This window comes from Vidua macroura, chromosome 3 (assembly GCF_024509145.1).
Source record: "Vidua macroura isolate BioBank_ID:100142 chromosome 3, ASM2450914v1, whole genome shotgun sequence".
Classification (NCBI taxonomy): Eukaryota; Metazoa; Chordata; class Aves; order Passeriformes; family Viduidae; genus Vidua; species Vidua macroura.
Genome location: NC_071573.1, coordinates 84,640,906 through 84,660,205, shown reverse-complemented (window position 1 = coordinate 84,660,205; position 19,300 = coordinate 84,640,906). Strand labels below are relative to the sequence as shown.

General features: G+C 40.9%; 1 protein-coding gene across 2 annotated transcripts in view; it reads left to right on the top strand.

Annotated features, from left to right (window-relative positions):
• Positions 1-7,055: 7,055 nt before the first annotated feature.
• CD109 (CD109 molecule) overlaps positions 7,056-19,300 on the top strand; it is a 69,234-nt gene continuing 56,989 nt past the window's right edge. Inside the window, exons 1-2 of one of the 2 annotated variants that reach the window (XM_053973922.1) lie at positions 7,056-7,229; positions 7,566-7,726. In XM_053973922.1, coding sequence (XP_053829897.1) covers positions 7,153-7,229; positions 7,566-7,726 — 238 coding nt within the window. In that variant the 5' untranslated portion in view covers positions 7,056-7,152. The remainder of the gene's footprint in view (positions 7,230-7,565; positions 7,727-19,300) is intronic. The other variant, XM_053973921.1, reaches the window with a different exon arrangement.

The window sequence follows — 19,300 nt, the reverse complement described above, 5'->3', positions numbered from 1 at the left end:
TAATGGGAAGACATAAAAAGAGGCAGAAACCACAGCTTTTCCTTAGTAGTGTGTTCAGGACAATAACCTCTGTTGCCAGCATGTGCCTCATCTCTAACTTCCATTTGACTGACTTTAATTGCCTGGCCATTTCTTCTTGTTACACTTTCTACCATAGATTAGCACCTGGTATTTTCTTTCTATGAAAGAAATAAGTGCTATGAAGGCTCCTCTCGGCCTTCTCTGACTGATAAATTAAAATAGGCATCTCTTTAGTCTGTTTTAGGGCATTGTCTCCACACCTTGATTTACTTCTGTGTAAAATGTGGGAAATGAGTTTTGTCTACACTCTGAATTGCTCTCAGGTGAGTCTGCTTTTGAAAGGAAGCTGCCTCTGCCTACAGGGATACACTGGTCTATAAAACAGACTGCTGTACTAACATTCCCTTTTTTATGGGTACATGAATGAAATAAAAGCTATTACAGAAACACACATTCATTAAAAAAACTGCCAGTTTTTATGTCTTTAATTTAAAGTGAAGTTACAGTGTATGAATACACATACTCCAGAGTGCTGTGATACACTAGTTTATGACATTATGGAAACATTGGGTTTAGAAGTTCCTTTTTAAAACCTGTAATTTAAATTTACAGTTTAATCATAGGCTATAGTTTAAGATAATTAAATCTTCAGGGAATTTTTATGTTCTTTAAAATCAAATAGTGTTAATTCACACTAAATTATTTAATAAGAATAAGGTTTTTCTTGGCTGTACTGACCTTTTGAAAACCCTCAGAGCAAAAGGAATAGGGACACTAATGTAAAATGATTAATGAAGTTTGGTAAATGGAATTTCGTCACATAGAATTACAAAAAATATTGCCCTAGGAAAACAGGTTTTTGAGGACAACCTGTCATCATTTATATATGTTTTTAACTTCTCTCACTTTCACAGAAAGGGCATGTTTGCATATGTTTTACATGCCCCTACTGTACGGTTGAACATTTTACAATCAGAGAATAATTCTAAAATAAAATAATGGCATTATATGAGATCGCTTCCTAAATGTTCTGCATGTATGTATCGGATAGGGGCAGTATATCACTTAAGGGGCTCAATACAGCAAATAATGAAAAAAACCCTCAGTTCTTTATCAGTTACAGAGATTTGAGTGAGGTGGAGGATACAATTTTGAGTCCTGGCCTGTCTAAAGGCAGTGATTTCAGTGCCACTGATGGCTGTAAAGCTAAAATTCCACTTTGAGGCTGCCTACAGTGGAAATTTGAAGCTACACATAAAATCCTATTACAACTGCCCTGTTCACTCACACTTTGGAGGACCTTCTGCACATCAGCAACAAGAACATAGGGTCATTTTGTAGTAATTCCTTACAGTTCTGTGAGATTCATCAACTGCTGAGAGCTATTGTCCTGGGAAAAACAGGGGATAAGGTCCTCATTTTCATTCCATTATGTTCCTTCTGCACTCTTTAGTTAGTTCAAAAGGGCCAGGAAATGTGGTAACTGAGGATTATCTTTGCTGCTGAGTAATTCCTACATGTATCATTTGTAGATTTGTTCCTCAGACTAACATTTCCATAGTATAATTTTGTCATTCCTTTTTTAATTCCCTTTTTTTTTTTTCCCCAGAATCTCATTTTTAAAAGTGAATCTCTCAAAACTTCATTAATCCTTAACCATGAGGTCCTTCTACAAGGACCTTTCCTAAAAGACAGTGCTTCATTTTGCTGGGGCTTTTCAAAGCCCATATATAACACTACATATAGTGCAATAATATAGTATGTGCTGATTTGATCACATATATTTTTATAGGTATGTTTAGGAAGTGTATATTTTAAAATTAAAATATTGTGAAAATGTAAGTATATAATTCCAAGATCTTAAGATTTTTCTATGCTTTTTTTAACAAATAAGAAGGTTTTCTCCTTTTTGGACATAGCTTGCTTGTTCTTATGCCAGTCTGAACAAAATTGGATACCTTCAAACAGTGCCTGATCCAAAGCTTGGAAAAATTAATGTCTTTCTTTAGGTTTGATTCACTGAATACTCAATGAGGAGTCTTTAAGATATAGTCATCTTACATGCTCTGAAGATAACAAGATATTTCAACTATTTATCTTGATTTCCTGTTTAGAAATGTAATAGAATTTGGTGTTTTAAGAATGAGGATTAACCTGATTCATTTAGAAGGCCACTTTTGAATGTCTGTTCGTTCAAATGCTGGTATTTCAATGAGTCATAAAAATCTTTTCTGAAAAGTACCTACTTCACTGTCCATCCAGTGAATGGAAATAACCCATTATAGACAATTGCACAGTCCATGTTTGATCAGGTGAATCTTACCCACTCTGGGTGCAGTAACAGTTCAAGTTGGAAGAGAATTTATAAATAACATTTTTCACCAAGGGAAATGTCTTCAGCTAATAGGGAAAAAAGGTCTTAATTGTACTGCAGACCAGATTTTCATAAAGCTCCACCCTGATAGCTCAGGGCAAATTTCAGTGCATGGCACACCCATTGACAGTGTAGTGTAAAATATTATGACACATTCCATCATCAGAAACAGCATCAGAGGTGTTCTGGGAGAGTTTTATAGCCCCTGCTCCTGTCAGTACTTTCCAGCAAACACAAATTCTTCAGGCTGACATCCAAGCAAGGAATGTGCCCTCCTACTACCACAAATAATCTTCCACCCACTTATTTTTAGTATTCACTTTAATTCTTAGTGTCCACTCACTATGAGTGATAAAACAGACTGTTGCTTCCTTCCTAGTTCCATGAACTGCTGAATCACAGTTTCTGCTAGGACCTCATCCAAAGCCTATTGAGATTGATTAAAAGATTTATCCATCTCCTAAATGAGCTCTGCTGCAGGCCTTGAGTTCAGTGATGCATAAGGCAACTGGCTAAGCTTTTGAAAAGAGAATATTATGCTGGAAGAGGCTGTAGTGGTCTTCTGATTCAAATTTCCACATAACGTTCCATATAATCTGAAATTCTTCAGATTTCCCCGAATTTGCCTCATTTCATGGAAACATATTGTTTGTACCACGGTCTGGAATGCCTGCTGAATCCACTTGAGGATCAGACCATCCAAGTTCACTGTCTAATGCTAAAAGCAGACATAGGGCATTTACCAATCTAGTACTCACTGCTGTAATTTTTGAGGAGATTTCCCCAATATTTTAAGTACTGTACTGCTTAGGTTTTTACATTTACCACAGCAGCAATTTTTACATGTGACATTAGAGAAAAGCAGACTTGCTGTGCATGCGTTTCTAGCCAATCTTCATACAATTACTAGAGCTTGCTAGGTGCTGAGGTCCTTCTAATTGATCAAGGCAGAAGTTGCTTGCTGGACTCATTAAGAAACTATTCTGGTTTTTCATATTTACTTAAACACATTTTTATTTAGAATATACTTAGGCTGCAGCTCAGAGGTGTGATTTCTGCTGGTACTGGTACATATATTTGGGCTAGACTTAAACTAAGTTGTATAGAAACAGGTAACAGTATATTTGTTAGCACAGCCAGTGCTGTAGATAACTCTTGCAGCCTTTATTGGCTCTGCCTGTCAAACACCATGAAGGATTAACAAAATAAGCTTCCTGGGTAGCAGCGAAGATGGTAAAAGTGGAATTTTCATAATGATGGCATTTCACAGATGGGTGTACAACTTGGGTCTGGTAATGCTTCTTTAACTCCAAAATGTGAACATTGAACAGAGCTTCTCTGGCTGGCATGCTGAACACAAGAGCAACCTGTTTTACTTTCCAAATTGCATCTCCACTGTATCCACTTGACCAGCTTGGAGCAGTTGAGGATTATTAAATCCTTTCATGCTAGGTTATACTCCTTCAGATTTATCCTAATATGCAGAAATGAGGTCCAAAACCAAATTTCCCTTGCACATTGATCTTTGTGCACAAATCAGTCTTTCAGGAGTTTGTCAGAAACAGGCATTTAAAACATACTTAGGCCTGAGACGCTGATAAATGATTGTTTCTATAGCCTTGAGTGTGTAAACCAACTAAGGTCTTTTGTTTAGTCAAAACACAGATGTTTTAGCAGTTAATTAGTAGTAATGTGACCTGTTCCTTCTGCTTGTTCTGGATGGACAGGACTTTTTTAGCTGAGAATGTTGTGTACTTTATAACAGAAGCTAGTAGGTATGGAAAAGCTTTTTATAACTAAGTGCCCCTAAATTTAAATCTGACTGGTTTAGCACAAACTGAAGCACTGCTTGTTTTTCTTTGAGTTACCACTCTGACCTAAATCAAACAGTGACATGTAACTGCATAACAAAACCCTTGTGTAGACAACTGGCAGTGGAAATGAGCAGATCAACAGAGTGCTGGGAAATGTAACAGTACTACAAGTGGTAGGGTTGTGTGATCAGTTATACTTACCTGAAACCTAAGTCAAGTCCAACTGAACAAATAACTTAGTGAGCATGAATGGTATACTAGTTTAGCTCAATTCTCTCTAACTGTACTAATTTTCCAATTACTTGTAAACCATTTTTATTCTTTGTGTGCAGAGAAATGTGCAGAGCAGGTTTGAGATACATGAGTTATAGGCAGTCACTGGCTATAGGGCTGAAAGTTGTCTCTGTTTCTTATCTGCCCACGCTCCATAGTTTCTTATCTATTTATACTGATACTCACTTCTGGGGCCGTGGGGCTGTGTTGCAAATAGGGCCACTGAAATGAGCTGCAATAGTTGTAAACCTCTCTCCAGAGAGCACTATATAGCACAGGCTGCAGAGTAGGGTTTGGAGGGCTGTGGATTGCAGAGCTGGGAGGTGCTGAATGGAGAATGGGAGAGGGAGACATCACACAGTAAAACTGCTCCCTGTTCAGGTACAGTAGTCAGCATTTGGGCATCAAAGAAGGACCACATTTGATAAAAGAATGTAGGATTTGAAGTTGCGTTTCGGGGAAACCAGAGCGTATATTGCAATGAAAATTTTCAGCTGCAGAGCACTGTTGAAAATCAAGACCGTGATTAGATGCAGGTAAGACACAACTCTTGAAATTATGTCTGAATGGGCATATTTTCATACATAAACATAAATGTGTTCAAGTTTTCTGCTAACTGGGAGCTTACTGAATCCTTACATACCACACTTGATTTCTAAATGTTTAACCATGAAAATCTTCTACATGTTACCTACAGTGTAGTATATCCTGTTTGGAAATGAAATGATGAAAACATCTCTGAGTGCTTGGATAAGTGTGTAAGAAATGGAACTTGTATGTTGTTATAGAATGGAATGTAACCATTTCTGGTTTTCCATTTCTTATCTGTTCTAAATCTATTCAGGACAGAAGGATCCCTACTATGACAATCCATTTATTCTCTTACTTTCTGCTGTAGAATTCCTTTATTGGCATTTTTGTAGAAGAAGAGCTCAAATACATATACCAAAATATCTTAAACTAACAAGCCCCTAGGAGAAAAAAGGGAAGATGGGAGTCTACAATATTGTCGCACAACTGGGCAGAATCTGCGGCATTTTCACTAATGAACTTTTGGGCTCATTCATGCTAATGAATCAAACAGTGCCAGCAAATGTTCTTGGGACTGGAAATTGATTGTCTGTACCCTCAAGTTGACCTTGGCATGGTTTTGCCCTGGCTGTGGTGTTCTCTTGAACAATTTGTGGTGCAGTTTGGGGGTTAGCATGGACTATACCTGATAGGAATTTGGGGTGTGACCATCTCGTCTGGGAGACTGAGAGAGCTGATTAGTATTGATAGGTATGGTGCAGTGCCAGTTTGGCTCAGTGCCAGGGAATGGAGACATGTGTATTATGTGTAGCTTTGCCATCTGAGGCTGGGGTTCTTGGGATGCAGTGCTACTTGTAAACACTTTCCCCCAGTCTTCAAGAAAAGGAGTGGCAGTGACTGTTCATCTTCCCTGGCTGTTTCTCACATGTAACAAGGAGTTACTAAAACCAAGAGCAAACATCTCCCAAACTTTGCCTTATCATGCACCTTTTGCAGGTCAGGAGCTGCCAAGACTGACTTTGCAAGCATCAGGTGGTTGTTGTACTATCACCCCTTCCCTAGCCTACAGAGATGGCACCCTCTCTTCTGTCACAACAAGGACCGGTGCTCCAAAAAGAATCAGCAGAGTATGAAAACGTAGAAAAGCAAATGTAAAAGATGTGAAAAGACTGCATGACTGCCTGGCATACAATTACAGCAGTGTTTATGAACATTACTATTCATACCTGATTTTCATAGCGTGATGCTTCTGTTTAGGACTATAGCTGGTACACAGCATTTGACTATACCACAGTACCACATTGTACCACAATGCAAAGGATGCCATTCCAGCACTTCTGAAGAAGCACACATCAAGAATTGGGTATAATTTCTAAACGTATTATACTTGTCTTGCAATGAAAGAATTTGGACAAATCAAACGTTAGATGTGTCTAGTCTACACAGTTAAAATGAACATGCTAAAGGAACAGAATCTTACCCAAGCTGCTTCAGTGCACTTTTTGAACTCTGAAGGTAGGTTAAGATTTATAAGTAGGTACGAACTTATTTTGCAAATACTGAGCACAGAGGACAGTCCAGCCGGAGCTGCATTACCAATCGGTTCACATTTAAGTAGCTACGAGGCTCCTTGAATTTTTGCCAGCATCATTCTCCCTGTTCAGACCCAGAACCGAGCCCGAGCCCCAGGCCAGCGCGCCTCTGCGGGCTCTCCGAGTCTCTCCAAGTCGATAACCGAGCAGCTCTCCACAACGAGCCGCTACTCAGCTCGGCACTGCAGGCAGAAAACATTGCTTTCGATGCTGCTTTTGTGTGGTGTTGGCTTCTGAGAATGCCACCCGTTTCCCAGCTGCATCAGCCGCAGGCTGTGGGAGCGATGGCTGAGGGGAGGTGAGACACCCGTGGGTGTCTCTGTGTAGACAGATGTGTGTTGCCGCCGGGCCGCCCACCCCGGGCCGGCCCCGGGAACGCCCCGCGGGTGCCCGTGCGGCTGCCGCCGGCGGAGCGTGCCTGGCGCTGGGGCAGCTGCGGCCTCTCCCTTCCCTCCCCCGCCCGCCAAGGCGCCTCCCGCCCGGCCACAGCCCCGGCCCCCGCCCTGCGCACAGCGGCGGACTCACCGGGCAGCGCGCACGGAGAGCCATGGCGCGGTCTCGCGGCGATGTCCGCTTCTTCTTCCTCCTCCTCGTCCTCCTCCTCTGCAGCTCCGCGGCGGCCGGGTACGTGGGGCTGGGGCGGGCGGGGCGCGGGGCACCTCTTCTTCCTTCCCTCCCGCCTGGCACGGGGGCTGCGCGGGCAGCGCTTCCCGGGGCTCCCGGGCGCTCGCCTGGCAGCCGGTCAGAGCAGACGGAGCGGGCAGAGCAGCGCTGCCCGCGCCCCGACCTGCGCACCCGCTGCAGCCGGGGGGTGAGCATCACCTCCAGCCTCCGCAGCGGAGAGTAGCTGAAGGGCTTGGCAGCGTGTGTCGTATGTCTTTATGTGGACGCGGTTACTCTTTTTATGAGAGTGTGTTTCACTCCCTGCCCTTTCTCCCTCTGCCCGTTTGGACTTCCCAGACCTACGTTCCTCGTGGCAGCTCCCTGGAACATCAGGCCCGGAGCAAACTTGACTGTTGGGGTAGCTCTGCTGCCGGACAGCCCAGCACAGGTCACCGTAAAGGGAGAAGTGATCAGAGATAATGAGACCATCTTGAGCAGGGAAATGGTCTTTGAGAAAGGTAAGAAAAAGAATGGACTTGGTTTGGAAGTATTTCAGCTTGCCTTCTCATAGGAATATTTTGTTCCTCCCAAAATATCACAGCTTCTAAATGGTACTAAAATAGGACATTTTTTTTACCAAGTAGGAGTCGCTGTGGGAAAATAGTCGTGTACACTGCTAGCTCTGTTTGGAGTTGGGCAACTCAGCTAGGTACGAGCGATTGCATGGGTGTGCTAACTGTCTATAAACTCTGAAAATAATCAAATAGTAGCAAAGTGTCATGGATGTGGGATTTCTGAGATGCCAAGAAGTACTCTGGTCCATGTAGTGGGGCCACTGTAGAAGTAGTGGAAAAGTTGCCTACTGGTAGCTTGTTAAGGTGCAAGGTGGGAAACTGGAAGGACTAGAACAAACAAGGTAATGCACCAACTGGAGCTGCTTCTTCATGCCCGAAGAATGTAATGGCCTGAGTACCATAGGAAAGTGGAGATGGCTGTGTCAGACACTTGGAAACTCTGTGCATTTGAAGAAACAAGAATTTTTAAGGATCGGGAACTGAATTGTGGAGAGTTTGGGGATTGAAGATAAGTAAATGTGAGAAGAGACTGATTTAATCTATGTCACCAGGCAGGGGTAGTGGATGTGGTGGGAGTTCGAAGAGCTGAGATATCCTGGCCAATGTTCCTTTTTAGAAAGGTCACCTGGCAACAGAAGCATAGAGATATCCTACCTGAGATTTGTCCTCATGGGAAAGAAAATATTTTTCATGGACAGTCCAGCTTTCACACTGCTGTTACTATGAGGTGATAGAAATAACATCTAAACTCCAGCTTTTTATTTATTAAAAGTAGAGAGTCTGAGGGTAGCGTGAGGTACTGAAAAATCTAACCTGCTATAATGCTCTTTCTCTATTACTTGTGTAATTCTTCTGTTTATGTCTTAGAGTTAATGTAGATGCCTAATTGGAAGCATCACACCTTCATTTCAAAGCCTTCACAGCCTGTAGAGAAGACTGAGGCTTTGAGTGTGATGGAGTGCATTTGAACAGATTAAAAAATTTTGATATAGAACCAAAACAAACCGAAACCAGCTAGCTTTTGTTGTTTTCTTTTGAAATCCAAAGTTTTAAAAAGAAAATAAATTGTCTTCTTCTTTTCTTCTTCTAACTGTGCTGTCTTTTATTTCCTGCTTCTGTTCTGCTTTAACATAGAGTTCCATGAGCCTTGCATGAGTTTCAACCTGTCTGTTTTTGTCCTTCTCAACATGAAAAGCCAGACAAACAACTGGTAATTCCAAGCTTGTGCAAATATATGGCTGTCTCTATCTTCTGAGCACACAGAATAAAGCTTGACACTGGGAGCTGCTGAAATCAGAGTGAACGGTGGGTTATCAGGAACAGGTATGGCACTGTATCAGACTGGGTACAGTGAGAAAAAAGGACAAATGCTGTAGTGAATTACTAACTTCTAATATTTTCAACTCTTTTAAATATATCTTTAAATTTTCTATGCTTTTTTTACTTGATAAATGAAAAAAAAAAGGTGCTAAGCAGACTGTGTATTTCGTCTTGCAAAATTCTTAACATTTCGTGTGTGGCTATCAATTTTTTTCTAGTCAGGTTACACAATCTGTTAGTCATTTGTTTTCTGTGAACCAATATGTAAGCAAAACTGTTAAGGGCCAGGAGTAAGGGAACTGTCCTGTAAAAGAGGATGTAGTCTTGAAGACACGTATCCAAAAAATACATGTGTGGATCAGTTCTGACTCAGAAGGCAAGTTGTCAGAGAGAAGCAAACACAGCTTGTCAGAATAAGAACATAAATAATTAAAATTGTCATTGAAGAAAACAACAATCTTAAGATAAAATATGAAGTGGTATTGTTACAGCTGAGCTTAGTCTGTGACTGAAGGAGATCTGGTGGTGGTTTTATCAAACCAGCTGTTGCAGTTGAAGTAAAAAACCCAAACATATCTCCAGGCACACAAAATCTTCTTTAAATTACATAATTGCTGCATACATTAGTGCCCAGAAAATGCTGGTTTATCTGTCACTGAATACCTGCCTTGGTTAGACTGCACATTCAGTAGCACTGTTGCCTAAGCTGGCTCAATTATGCTCTGTAGTTTTCCTTGCATGGTGACAGCAAAAGCAGGGGATTAACTGCTCTGAGAAACTGATCTGACTGAAAAATAAAGTTGGTTTTTTTTTTTTTTTTTTTTTTTTTTTTTTTTTTTTGTTTGAATGTTTTTTTAGGCAGACAGGTCCCCTGTTCAATGTTGAAACGTTTGTGCTGATGGAACTGAGTTGGAAATTGGATGCTGGAGACATAGGACAGGCTGAGGATACAGTTTTTATTAGGGATGTTTAATCTGCCAAGTTCATTCAAGTACCTCAGTGTAAAAGGTATTACATACCTGTCAAATGCTTCTGCAATTGCCTTAAATGAACGATTTAGCCTGATTCTCTAGCAGCAGCTCAATATGATACATGTAGTGGTCTAAGTTTCTGAGTTAGCTCCATGAGAGGATCCTATTGCATTAGAGGCATGGTTTTTAAAAATTTCTATAATATAATTCTTGCTTTGTATAATAAACAGAGAGTTTGCCCTCTGATGGTTGATAAAACATTTACTATTCTGAGTGGAATTTTGATATCTGAGTGATTCTTGAGCAATTGTCTGTTAGAGAAATAGTTCAGCAGTAGAGGTTGGTTCCCATCATTATTGTGCTGTTTATATAACTAAGGGAAAATAAATATTAATAAGTGGCCAGTGGGTATTTGGAGTGAAGGAGAAAGTGTGCATGCACATGAATTTAAAGATATTTTGAGCTTGGCACAATATTCCAGAATCTAAATATACTGTATAGGAACAGATATTGTTTAGGACCAATATTTTGGTGCAGAAATTAAGTTAATTGCATTTAATATAGTGGAAAAAAAACCAACTGAATATTTGCAAGGGTGAGGTTGCTGCTACAGGTAAACTTTGTGTGTGCAAGCACAACCCCAAAAAAAATACAATGCGTCACAAGGAGAGAATAGGTTTCCATTGCCTAGAGCAGATGCCAGGAAGACACAAAGCACTAACTAAAGCTGTTTTTGTGAGCTGTACCAAGCCTTGACACACTTTCTGTGGAGATGCAGTATCAAAAGATCCTCACCCTGATTGAAAATGGCTGCAGAAGGTAACAATGGCTTGTGTGCAATTGGAGCTGTTGGGTGTTCTGTGTCAACAACAGCAAAAAAAGAAGTTATGGGAATAACAGATGAACAAGTTGAATTCCCTGCACGAATAACTTGTTCTTTAGTGATTGCAGTGAAGGGTGACTCTTGCCATGCATAGTCATCCAGTCATTGATAATAAAGATGTAGTATGAATTGGCAGGAGGTGTTCTCTTACAGGGTTTTCTACCCAGACATTGCTCTGTGTGTTAGAGTATGAGAAACCTTAATTGCGAGATGTTCTGAAAAGTATTTTCTGTGTTGGTGCTAGAATGATTTGGAAAGAACAAGAAGCATGTAAGTTGGAAAAAAAAATTGGTTTTCATAAAAGCTCCTATATGTAATGAGGTGTCATAATCTGCCCAACAGCATGAATGTTTTTAATTCTAAAGAGTAAGATTCATTAGTTAAAACTTTTGCTATGTAAGGTACAACATAATGTATTTAAGGCATGGTGAGTGAGAATTATATGAACTTACTGGAGAATTTGGTTTACAGTAACGTGCATAGTTTGTAAATGGCTTGTACATGTTAATTAATTTATGCTGCTTTTCTGTATTTCCAGAGAGGAGTACACTTACTTGTTAGCAGAGGTTACTGAGCTAGAGCGTGCTAAATACTCAGCTAGGATTTATGAAGCATGATATTTTGTGAGAATGTTTGTCAAGCTCAGACATGTAGTGATCCTCCAAAGAGACAATGGAAAATCTCCTTTTACCAGAAGGCATGTTTTACATACTTAATAATATGATTCTGACCACGTAAGTATAAGAACCAGTGAGAAACACTAGGAATAGCAAGTTGTAAAGTAACACCTAAGTGGGAATGAATGGCCTAAACCCCTCAGTCCCTGTTATTAACCTTGAGTTGCCTCTGTACCTTATGTCAGGATAAGATGACTGAGTTATTGGTGACTGTGCTGTCTGTGCTGAAAATCTGTGGGGTGAAAGGTTTTGCTGGCAGTTTAGTGGAACATCTCCTTTCTGCCTGATTTTTCATCAGTGCCTAAAAAGCCAAACAGTGAGAGAGCAGGAGTTGCAGCAGTGATTTTACATCCATAACCTCCGTATCCAAAAGTATATGTAGCTGTGCCCAATGAAAAATAAGTTGTTAAATAGTCAGCACATGCACATAACCTATGCAAAATCAGAATGAAGGGAAAGTTTTTGGGAAGGAGGTGTTGGGGCTGGACCCAGAGATGACTGATATAGTAGAGAAGAAGGTGCTCTTCTATGGGCTTTCATATAGCTGGAGTAGATAAAAAAGCCAAACAAGCCCAAAAACATAAAAGAACAAAACCCAGCAGGTTTCTGTGCCTGTTGTTGAATCCATCCTGCTAACAGACCCATTAAGTTGTTTGCAGAAAAATAAGAGTAGCCATCCTATCCAGTATTTAAGCTTTTTTTTAATTGTTTGCCTGCTGTTTGAGATTTGAGGGAAGGAGTCCTTCTGTGACTCAAGGCTTATGTGTTTGTACATGAGGTTTTTCTGGTCACCATGTTCTCTGTCCATATCCAGCCAGGGAGGGTGTGGCAGATTGAGCACTCCAGATTGTTTCACAGTATCTTCAGAAGGGTGGGATAAGCCAGAAATGCAGACAGTGGGGCAACTCATACAGATGAGGGAATATTACATGTCCCAGTGTGCAGTTCCCTGTTGCTACTGTGACCTGGAGGGGCTTTGGAGCTTTTAGGAAAGGGAGGAGAGAGAAAAACAAATTAAAGGTTGTGAATTAGGGAAAAAAGAAGTGATGGAAACAAACAGGAATTGGTAAGTAACATGCTATCAGAAACAAGAAGGGAAGCAAAGGGTGAAAATTCCTGAGGGATTCATACTAAAAGGATAAGTGCACATTAACAGAGCAGAGAGGTAAGAAATGAAGTAACTAAACATGTTCTAAACCGGCCAAAAAAACAAGAGAAAGAAGGAGAACTGTATGTAGAAACTGTAAATCAAATCAGATGACAAAGGAACTTAAAGAAGTAGCATGGGTAATGAAGAACAAAACTGGTAAGGCCAAACCATCAGTAGGAAAGTATGTGAAGGATAGTAAGGCAGGGTTTTTTAAATGACATATTGGTAGCAAGAAATCTAGCAAAGGATGTGGCTTGCTACCCTGATGAGAAGGGTTGCTACTTCTGTGGGTTGATACTCTGATGATTAATGATGCTGAGATGCAGTAAGTGTTTATTCTTCACTAAGAAGATCAACTGACTGTCATGGAAAAGGCTTAAGAATTAAGAGTACAAAAGGGGAGGAACAGTTTAAAGAGTACTTTGGTCAAGTGTTTAGGCTTGATAAAATTGCCTGTAGAATATTTAGGGAATTGACTGAAATAATGTAAAATCTGTTAGTGAAGTTTTGAGAGCATGAGTGAACAGAGAGGTTCTGGAAGATTGAAAAACCTGCAAAGAAAGTGTGTTGCACCATGGGTTGGCAAGGGTTTGTAGGTGGAGAAGAAGCAAGATGTTGTCATATTTTGATTTTACTAAGGCTTCTGATAGTCTGTCATGGCACTTTGACAAGCCAGCTGGGGAAGCAGGGACAGCATGAAATTCTCATTTAATATGTTTGTAGCTGGATGAAAAATAGTGTTCATCAAGTAAGTCTAAGTGGTTCACTCTCAAACTGGAAATGACTTGCTCTGAAACTGTAGTGTTCAGTATGATTAACATGAATGAAAATTGGAGAACGTTTATTAGATTAGTGAAGGGGTGGTAAGGATACTGGGAGAAAGGATTAGATTTTGAACACATTTTGGCAATGATCAGGGGAAAAACTGGAGTGTGGTTCACTAGAACTAGTGCATTTGTTGATGAATAAAAGAACATGTGTTTATTGGATGGGGAACAAGGTGATGCAGTCCTGCAGAAAGAGGGGCATGTGTGTGGGGGGTGGGGTAATGGTTTGAAGGTGAAGGCTTGTAAGTAGTACTGTGGTGCTCAAAAAAGAAGGTGAACATTGTACTCAGAGGTATACACAGAAGTATTTTCTGCAAGCTATAAGAAAGTATTCTAGTAATTTTCACAGCCTAATTGGGCATCCTGGGGAATGCTGTGCTTGATTTTTGGCACTCATCATGGAGCCTGTGAACCAACTGGAGAAATGCCAGTGAGAGCAGACTGAAGGATTTGAGATCTCTCAGGAGATGAGTTCAAACCTGACAGAAGAAGATGGGCCTTCACACGAGATGAAAATAAATTGTGGAACTCCATGTCCCAGTTGTTGTGGATGGAAAACATGATGGCACAAATTTACAAGACAGAAGTCCATGGAGGATTGGCCCAATATACAGACATACAGATTGCATAGGCTGGGAAGAGAACCCAAGGAAGGGTCACTGTGTACCTGTTCACTTTTGACACTTTTCAGATGTCTGTCCTTGACTGTTGCTGCAGATGGGATCTTGGGCCAGACAGACTTGGGTTTGACCCTGGGAGTCTCTTCTACATTCTGGAAAGTGTCTGAGGAGAGATGGGAGAAACTGGTGTGAAGTATCAGGAGAAGTGTGCTATACACCTGTGATGTACTATTAGGTACATGAAAAGTAGCTTTAAAGACAAAAGGGTGAGAGCTGACAGTAGATGGGTCTAAGGTGATGTCCTTAGTGGTGTCTAGTTAGGAGATCCAAGCTGAAGTACTGATATAGAGAAATACTTGCGGAGGCAGCAAGCAGTTGGGAAATTCATGAGTTTCCAGTCATACAGAGGTGACTTCTCTTTCATGAGACCTTTATGACTCAGCACTGGTGGTGTTGCTGGTTTCCATGCTGTGCTATCCATGACTACCTGTTTGTGAAGGCAGAGTTGAGATCCTGTCAGCAGAGACTGAAGAGCAAGTGTCAAGAGATGATGCTGGTTCACCTACATTCACTGCAGCCCAAAGAAGTATGTACATAGAAAACATGGTTCTAGTGACAGACCACATCTTCAGCTTCCTGGAGGTATAGCTGTGAGGTCTGTGTTCTTATTTTGTATGGTTAGGGATTCATATTGCCTTTATTTACTGATGAAGGAAGTCTCTGGTACTGTTTTTATATATTCAAACAATTCTATTGCCTCAGAAAAATTATGTGGCTTTGTCATCACAAACTTTGAATGTGTTCCAAAAAATGGAAACCATTATGAGAACACACGTTCTTCTTTTACTCCCTTTAAGCAGAAATTTCAGTAGATTTGGAATGTGTTATTTGCAGTGAATGGGTCTGAGAAGCGACTTGACTTTGAAATTGTGCTCCTGTTACAGCAATTGATGTGATGAGGATAGTGTTAATACTGCCAAATGTCTGACATGTACAGGCTTAGCCATATTTTGTCCTAATGTGATTTTCCTGTGTTATAACTTGGAATAAACTCTGCAGCTGCTTTTAATTGCCTTGTTAGTGACTTTCTCTGTGTTTATTTCACGGACATCGGAATAGATAGTAATGGTGGCCAATAGTGCCTTGAAAGCAGCATGTGGAGATGTGTGTTTGTACCTAATCACCGAGGGGATGAAGTGTATTTTGCATTTAACTGTGTAAAAGGCTGAAGTTTGAGATTATTCTGAATTGTCCGTATCGTTTCACAGACTGGATCTGATCTCAAGGAAGTTTCCTGTGTAGTATTCAAAAATTGCCTTCGTAACAGCTGTAAATTTAAAATTAATGGCAGTAGAGTTGTTACGGTATGGTAGCAGTGGTAATGTCATGTGCATGACAAGAAGTCCATGGAAGGCTCTTTGGTTTGTCACAGGAAAAGGTTGAAAAGAGGCTGTGCTTGACTTTAAGCAGTGATAGTGCCTGGATAGCTCTCAGAAGATCTCTGATTAAAAAGATTATTTAGTTTTGGAAATATGAAGCTGTTCTGTTTTCCTACCTAGCGTGCAGTGTCTTAGATAAACCAGAGAGTGTTTTCTAAGTACTGTGTTCTTGCAACTGGCTGGTCTCTGACTACTCAGCTGAAAGTGGTAATAATAGTATAATCCATGGAACTGGTTGGTTGGCTTTAGAAGACTGAGTGAAGAATTACATTTGTGAATTATGCTTTAAGTCTAAAAGGGCCAGTCAGCAGGAAAACTTGCTACTTGCTTGGGGAAGGGATCATGGATGTGGCAGGGAATGTACTTACCACAGCAGGGCAAGGGAAGAGGTGCCCAGCCATCAGCAGAATCTGTTGGTCTGAGAGGGTGGGAGATGGTGGTTTTCCCCAAGGGTAGATCTGACAGTGCTGACAGGGGAAGAATGGCTGAATCAGTAGAGGGGACAAGTGGGGGGTGCCACACTCTCTACACTTCCCATTGCAGACTGAAGCTAGAACTTGCTAGCAATTGCAGAGTTTGATAAAACAAAGCTTTAATCACAAAAACATCTGTGCATTCTGCCTTTCTTCTGTCCTCCAGGGCTGTGGTGCCCTGTCTCTTGACCAGGCCCTTAGGTGATAAACGTGGTCTGGTTTGGATTATTCCTCCTGTCCCCTTACATCTTTCTCCATAGGCAGCACTGCTACCTTGCCTCTCTCTCCCCGTTTATAATTTCTGAGTGCTTTTAGCCTTCAGGTTTGCAAAAACAACTGAAAAGGGTAAGGGGTGGAGGGTAGGAAGTAGCTGTGGAGGGAAGTGTACGTAGTGCTGGCAGACAGGGTCTAGGAGGCTTTTTGGAGCAAGTTATACTCCTTTGCTACAGGCCTGCTGGCCTCATTTGCCTTTGGATATCAGCCCGAATGCTGACGTCCCCTGGCAGTCCCTGTTGTGTGTTTGAGTGCTGTATTGCCCCTCCTCCTGTCATCTGTGCCAAACTGAGCCAAAACTTAACAGCCATGGCTTAAACTCTGTATTTTGGGCTATTTGTGTAAATGATCAGTGCTAATTGGGGTGATAGCTTTAGCATGATAGATGAGGAGTAGAGCATAATTAAAGCAAACAGTGAAGTCAACAGATTTGCAGGTCTTCTTTGGAGAATAAGTGTTTTTCACTTCCTGGACAGCTTAGGCCTTGGTATGGTAATACTGTTTTTTTTTTTTTTTTTTTTTTTTTTTTTTTTTTTTTTTTTTTTTTGGTTGGGTTTTTTTTTTTGTTGGGTTTTTTTTTTTTTTTTTTTTTTTTTTTTTTAACACAAAAATAATATATATTTTGGATGGGAATAAAAAACATTGAAGAACACTAATTTTTATTTACATGATGTGAGTTTTGGAAATTGATTCAGCAGTAGAAAAGAGCTCCATTTGCCATTCCGTTCGCAAAAAAAAAAAGTTTTTCAGTAAACATTTCCTAAGCATGGGTATATGAACACAGCTGCCAGAGCAAAGATGTGGCATAATTTCAGTAAATCAATCTGAAGTGATTCCAGTTTTATTTTTCTGTTCTCACACATTACTAAGAAAGATTGAGGACATAGGTAGAAAAGTTGAAATGAGAAAATCTGTAGCAATAGCTGCCACATAAGCTAAAATATACAGTCAGTGCTGACTTTATGTAAATAAGAGACTGAAGTGCTGCTTTACTGATACATACTGGTACAAGCTCTAGTTCACTGTGCTAAGCCATATAGTCATTTTTCTAGAACCTCTGTCCTTTCTTAGGGGTGGAAGCTGAAACATTTATGACTAGTCCTAGTGGTGTCATCTCAAGAAGGGGTAGCATAAGTTTCTGGGTCTGGGTCAAGCCCAGGCAGTTGAAGATTTTAAGATGCCACTATTTGTGCTGTTCTCCATAAGTCTAAAAAAAAACCCATGCATGTGTTTACATAGAATTTTTAATATTTGCTTTATTGATAATAATACTATTAGACTGAAAAAAATGGCAGGGTAGAAAAATACTTTAATATACTGCTGACATGTCACTCCACACTGTCTTCAATTCCTCTTCTACGTGACAGTCCTAAATGACTGGGATTCTGAGGAGTGGGCAGAGCAGTGGCATTTGTTTCCACTGTATTTCCATGTATTTTCTCAGTGCATTAGTTATTGAATGAATACAGTACAAGCCTCAGAAATTCTGTAAAAGAAACAGTTTTGCAAATGACAAGGAGAGAGTTTTTTTCCTTGAAGGCTCATGTGACTTCTGTTGGGATTTTTGGTAGTTTGTTTTTTAACTTTCTTGAAGATTAGTCTGTAACAGTCCACTGAATTTTTCATGTCTCCCCCTAAAACAAAGTCATGATGCTCAGCTGGCAGTGTTCCCTAACTAATGTCTTGTGGTAGCAGGGACCCGTGCTCTTGCCTGGTTGTTCCCTGCTAAGAACCACTCCAGTTGTGCTGGTGGCTGCTGCTGTGGAGAGCAGATGGAATGAGTCAGGAGGAAGTGTTTTGTGGTCTGCAGTGCTTGGTGTTGGTGGCTGAGCTGTTCTGGGCTCCTTTCTAAACCTGCTGCTTTTGCCTGGAGGTAGCTACCTGCATTTCATAACTGAAGGGATTCTTTGCAGAGATGTGTTGAAGAGGACAGAAGACTGTTGCCATTTCTGGGGACAGTGGATGCCAGACTTGACTGATCTCATGGGAGCTTTACATGCTGCATGTGGGTAAAAGTCAGCTACACGATAGGAGGGCTTGCAGCAGAGCAGTGATATGTGCTAGCTGTTGGACCATGTTAATTCCTTATGAGCCTGAAATTGCTGTATGATTAAATATAACTTTAATTCATCAAGTGAGCAGAAAAATTCGTGAATTTCCGCTATGCAGCATTGGCGTAAAGGAAATGTTTTGCCCGTAGCTCTTGCTTGAGCACGTCCAAAGTCATCCCTAGGCATAGTTGAGCAGAGCTCCAGGGAATTGACTGCAGTTTGATAGTCTCTCAGAACATGGGAAAATCTTGCATGACAGGAGAATCCACTGCAATGCTTAAGAATTTTAGATCTGCCCAGGCTGCTCAATTCATGGCAAAGTAATTACATAGTGACATAAATTGGAAGATTACCTCATGCCCTGGAGCCTCTTTTATGATTCTCACTGGCTGGGAATTAGACAGTGCTCTGGGCTTTATTACAGCACCCAGGGAGGCTGTGGCTCCCTAGCACTGCCTCAGAAGGTAAATCCTTTCTGAGTTGCACAAATGCAACTGTGATGTAAATCTCCCTCCTCCCCAAGTCTTTCCCCATCTGCATTACATTTTTACCTAGCTCAGACCTGATGTTAGATCTTCCAGACTTGGGAACAGGAAAGAAACCCTGCCATAAGATTTCTGGTTTTTTGCATGCCACTAGTTCTCGAAACAGGTGGAGGCAAGCAGGCACTGCCCTGATGAGAAAGCTTTGAAGTGCCTGCCCTGTTAAGGTTGCTTTGCAAGCTGGTAGGTGCTGCACAAGACTATGTGCAGCAGTTCCCTTCATTGCTCTGCCCTTGAGGTGTGTAGGTACCAATGTTTGCACTGGAGGGACAAAGATGGAAATAGAAACCA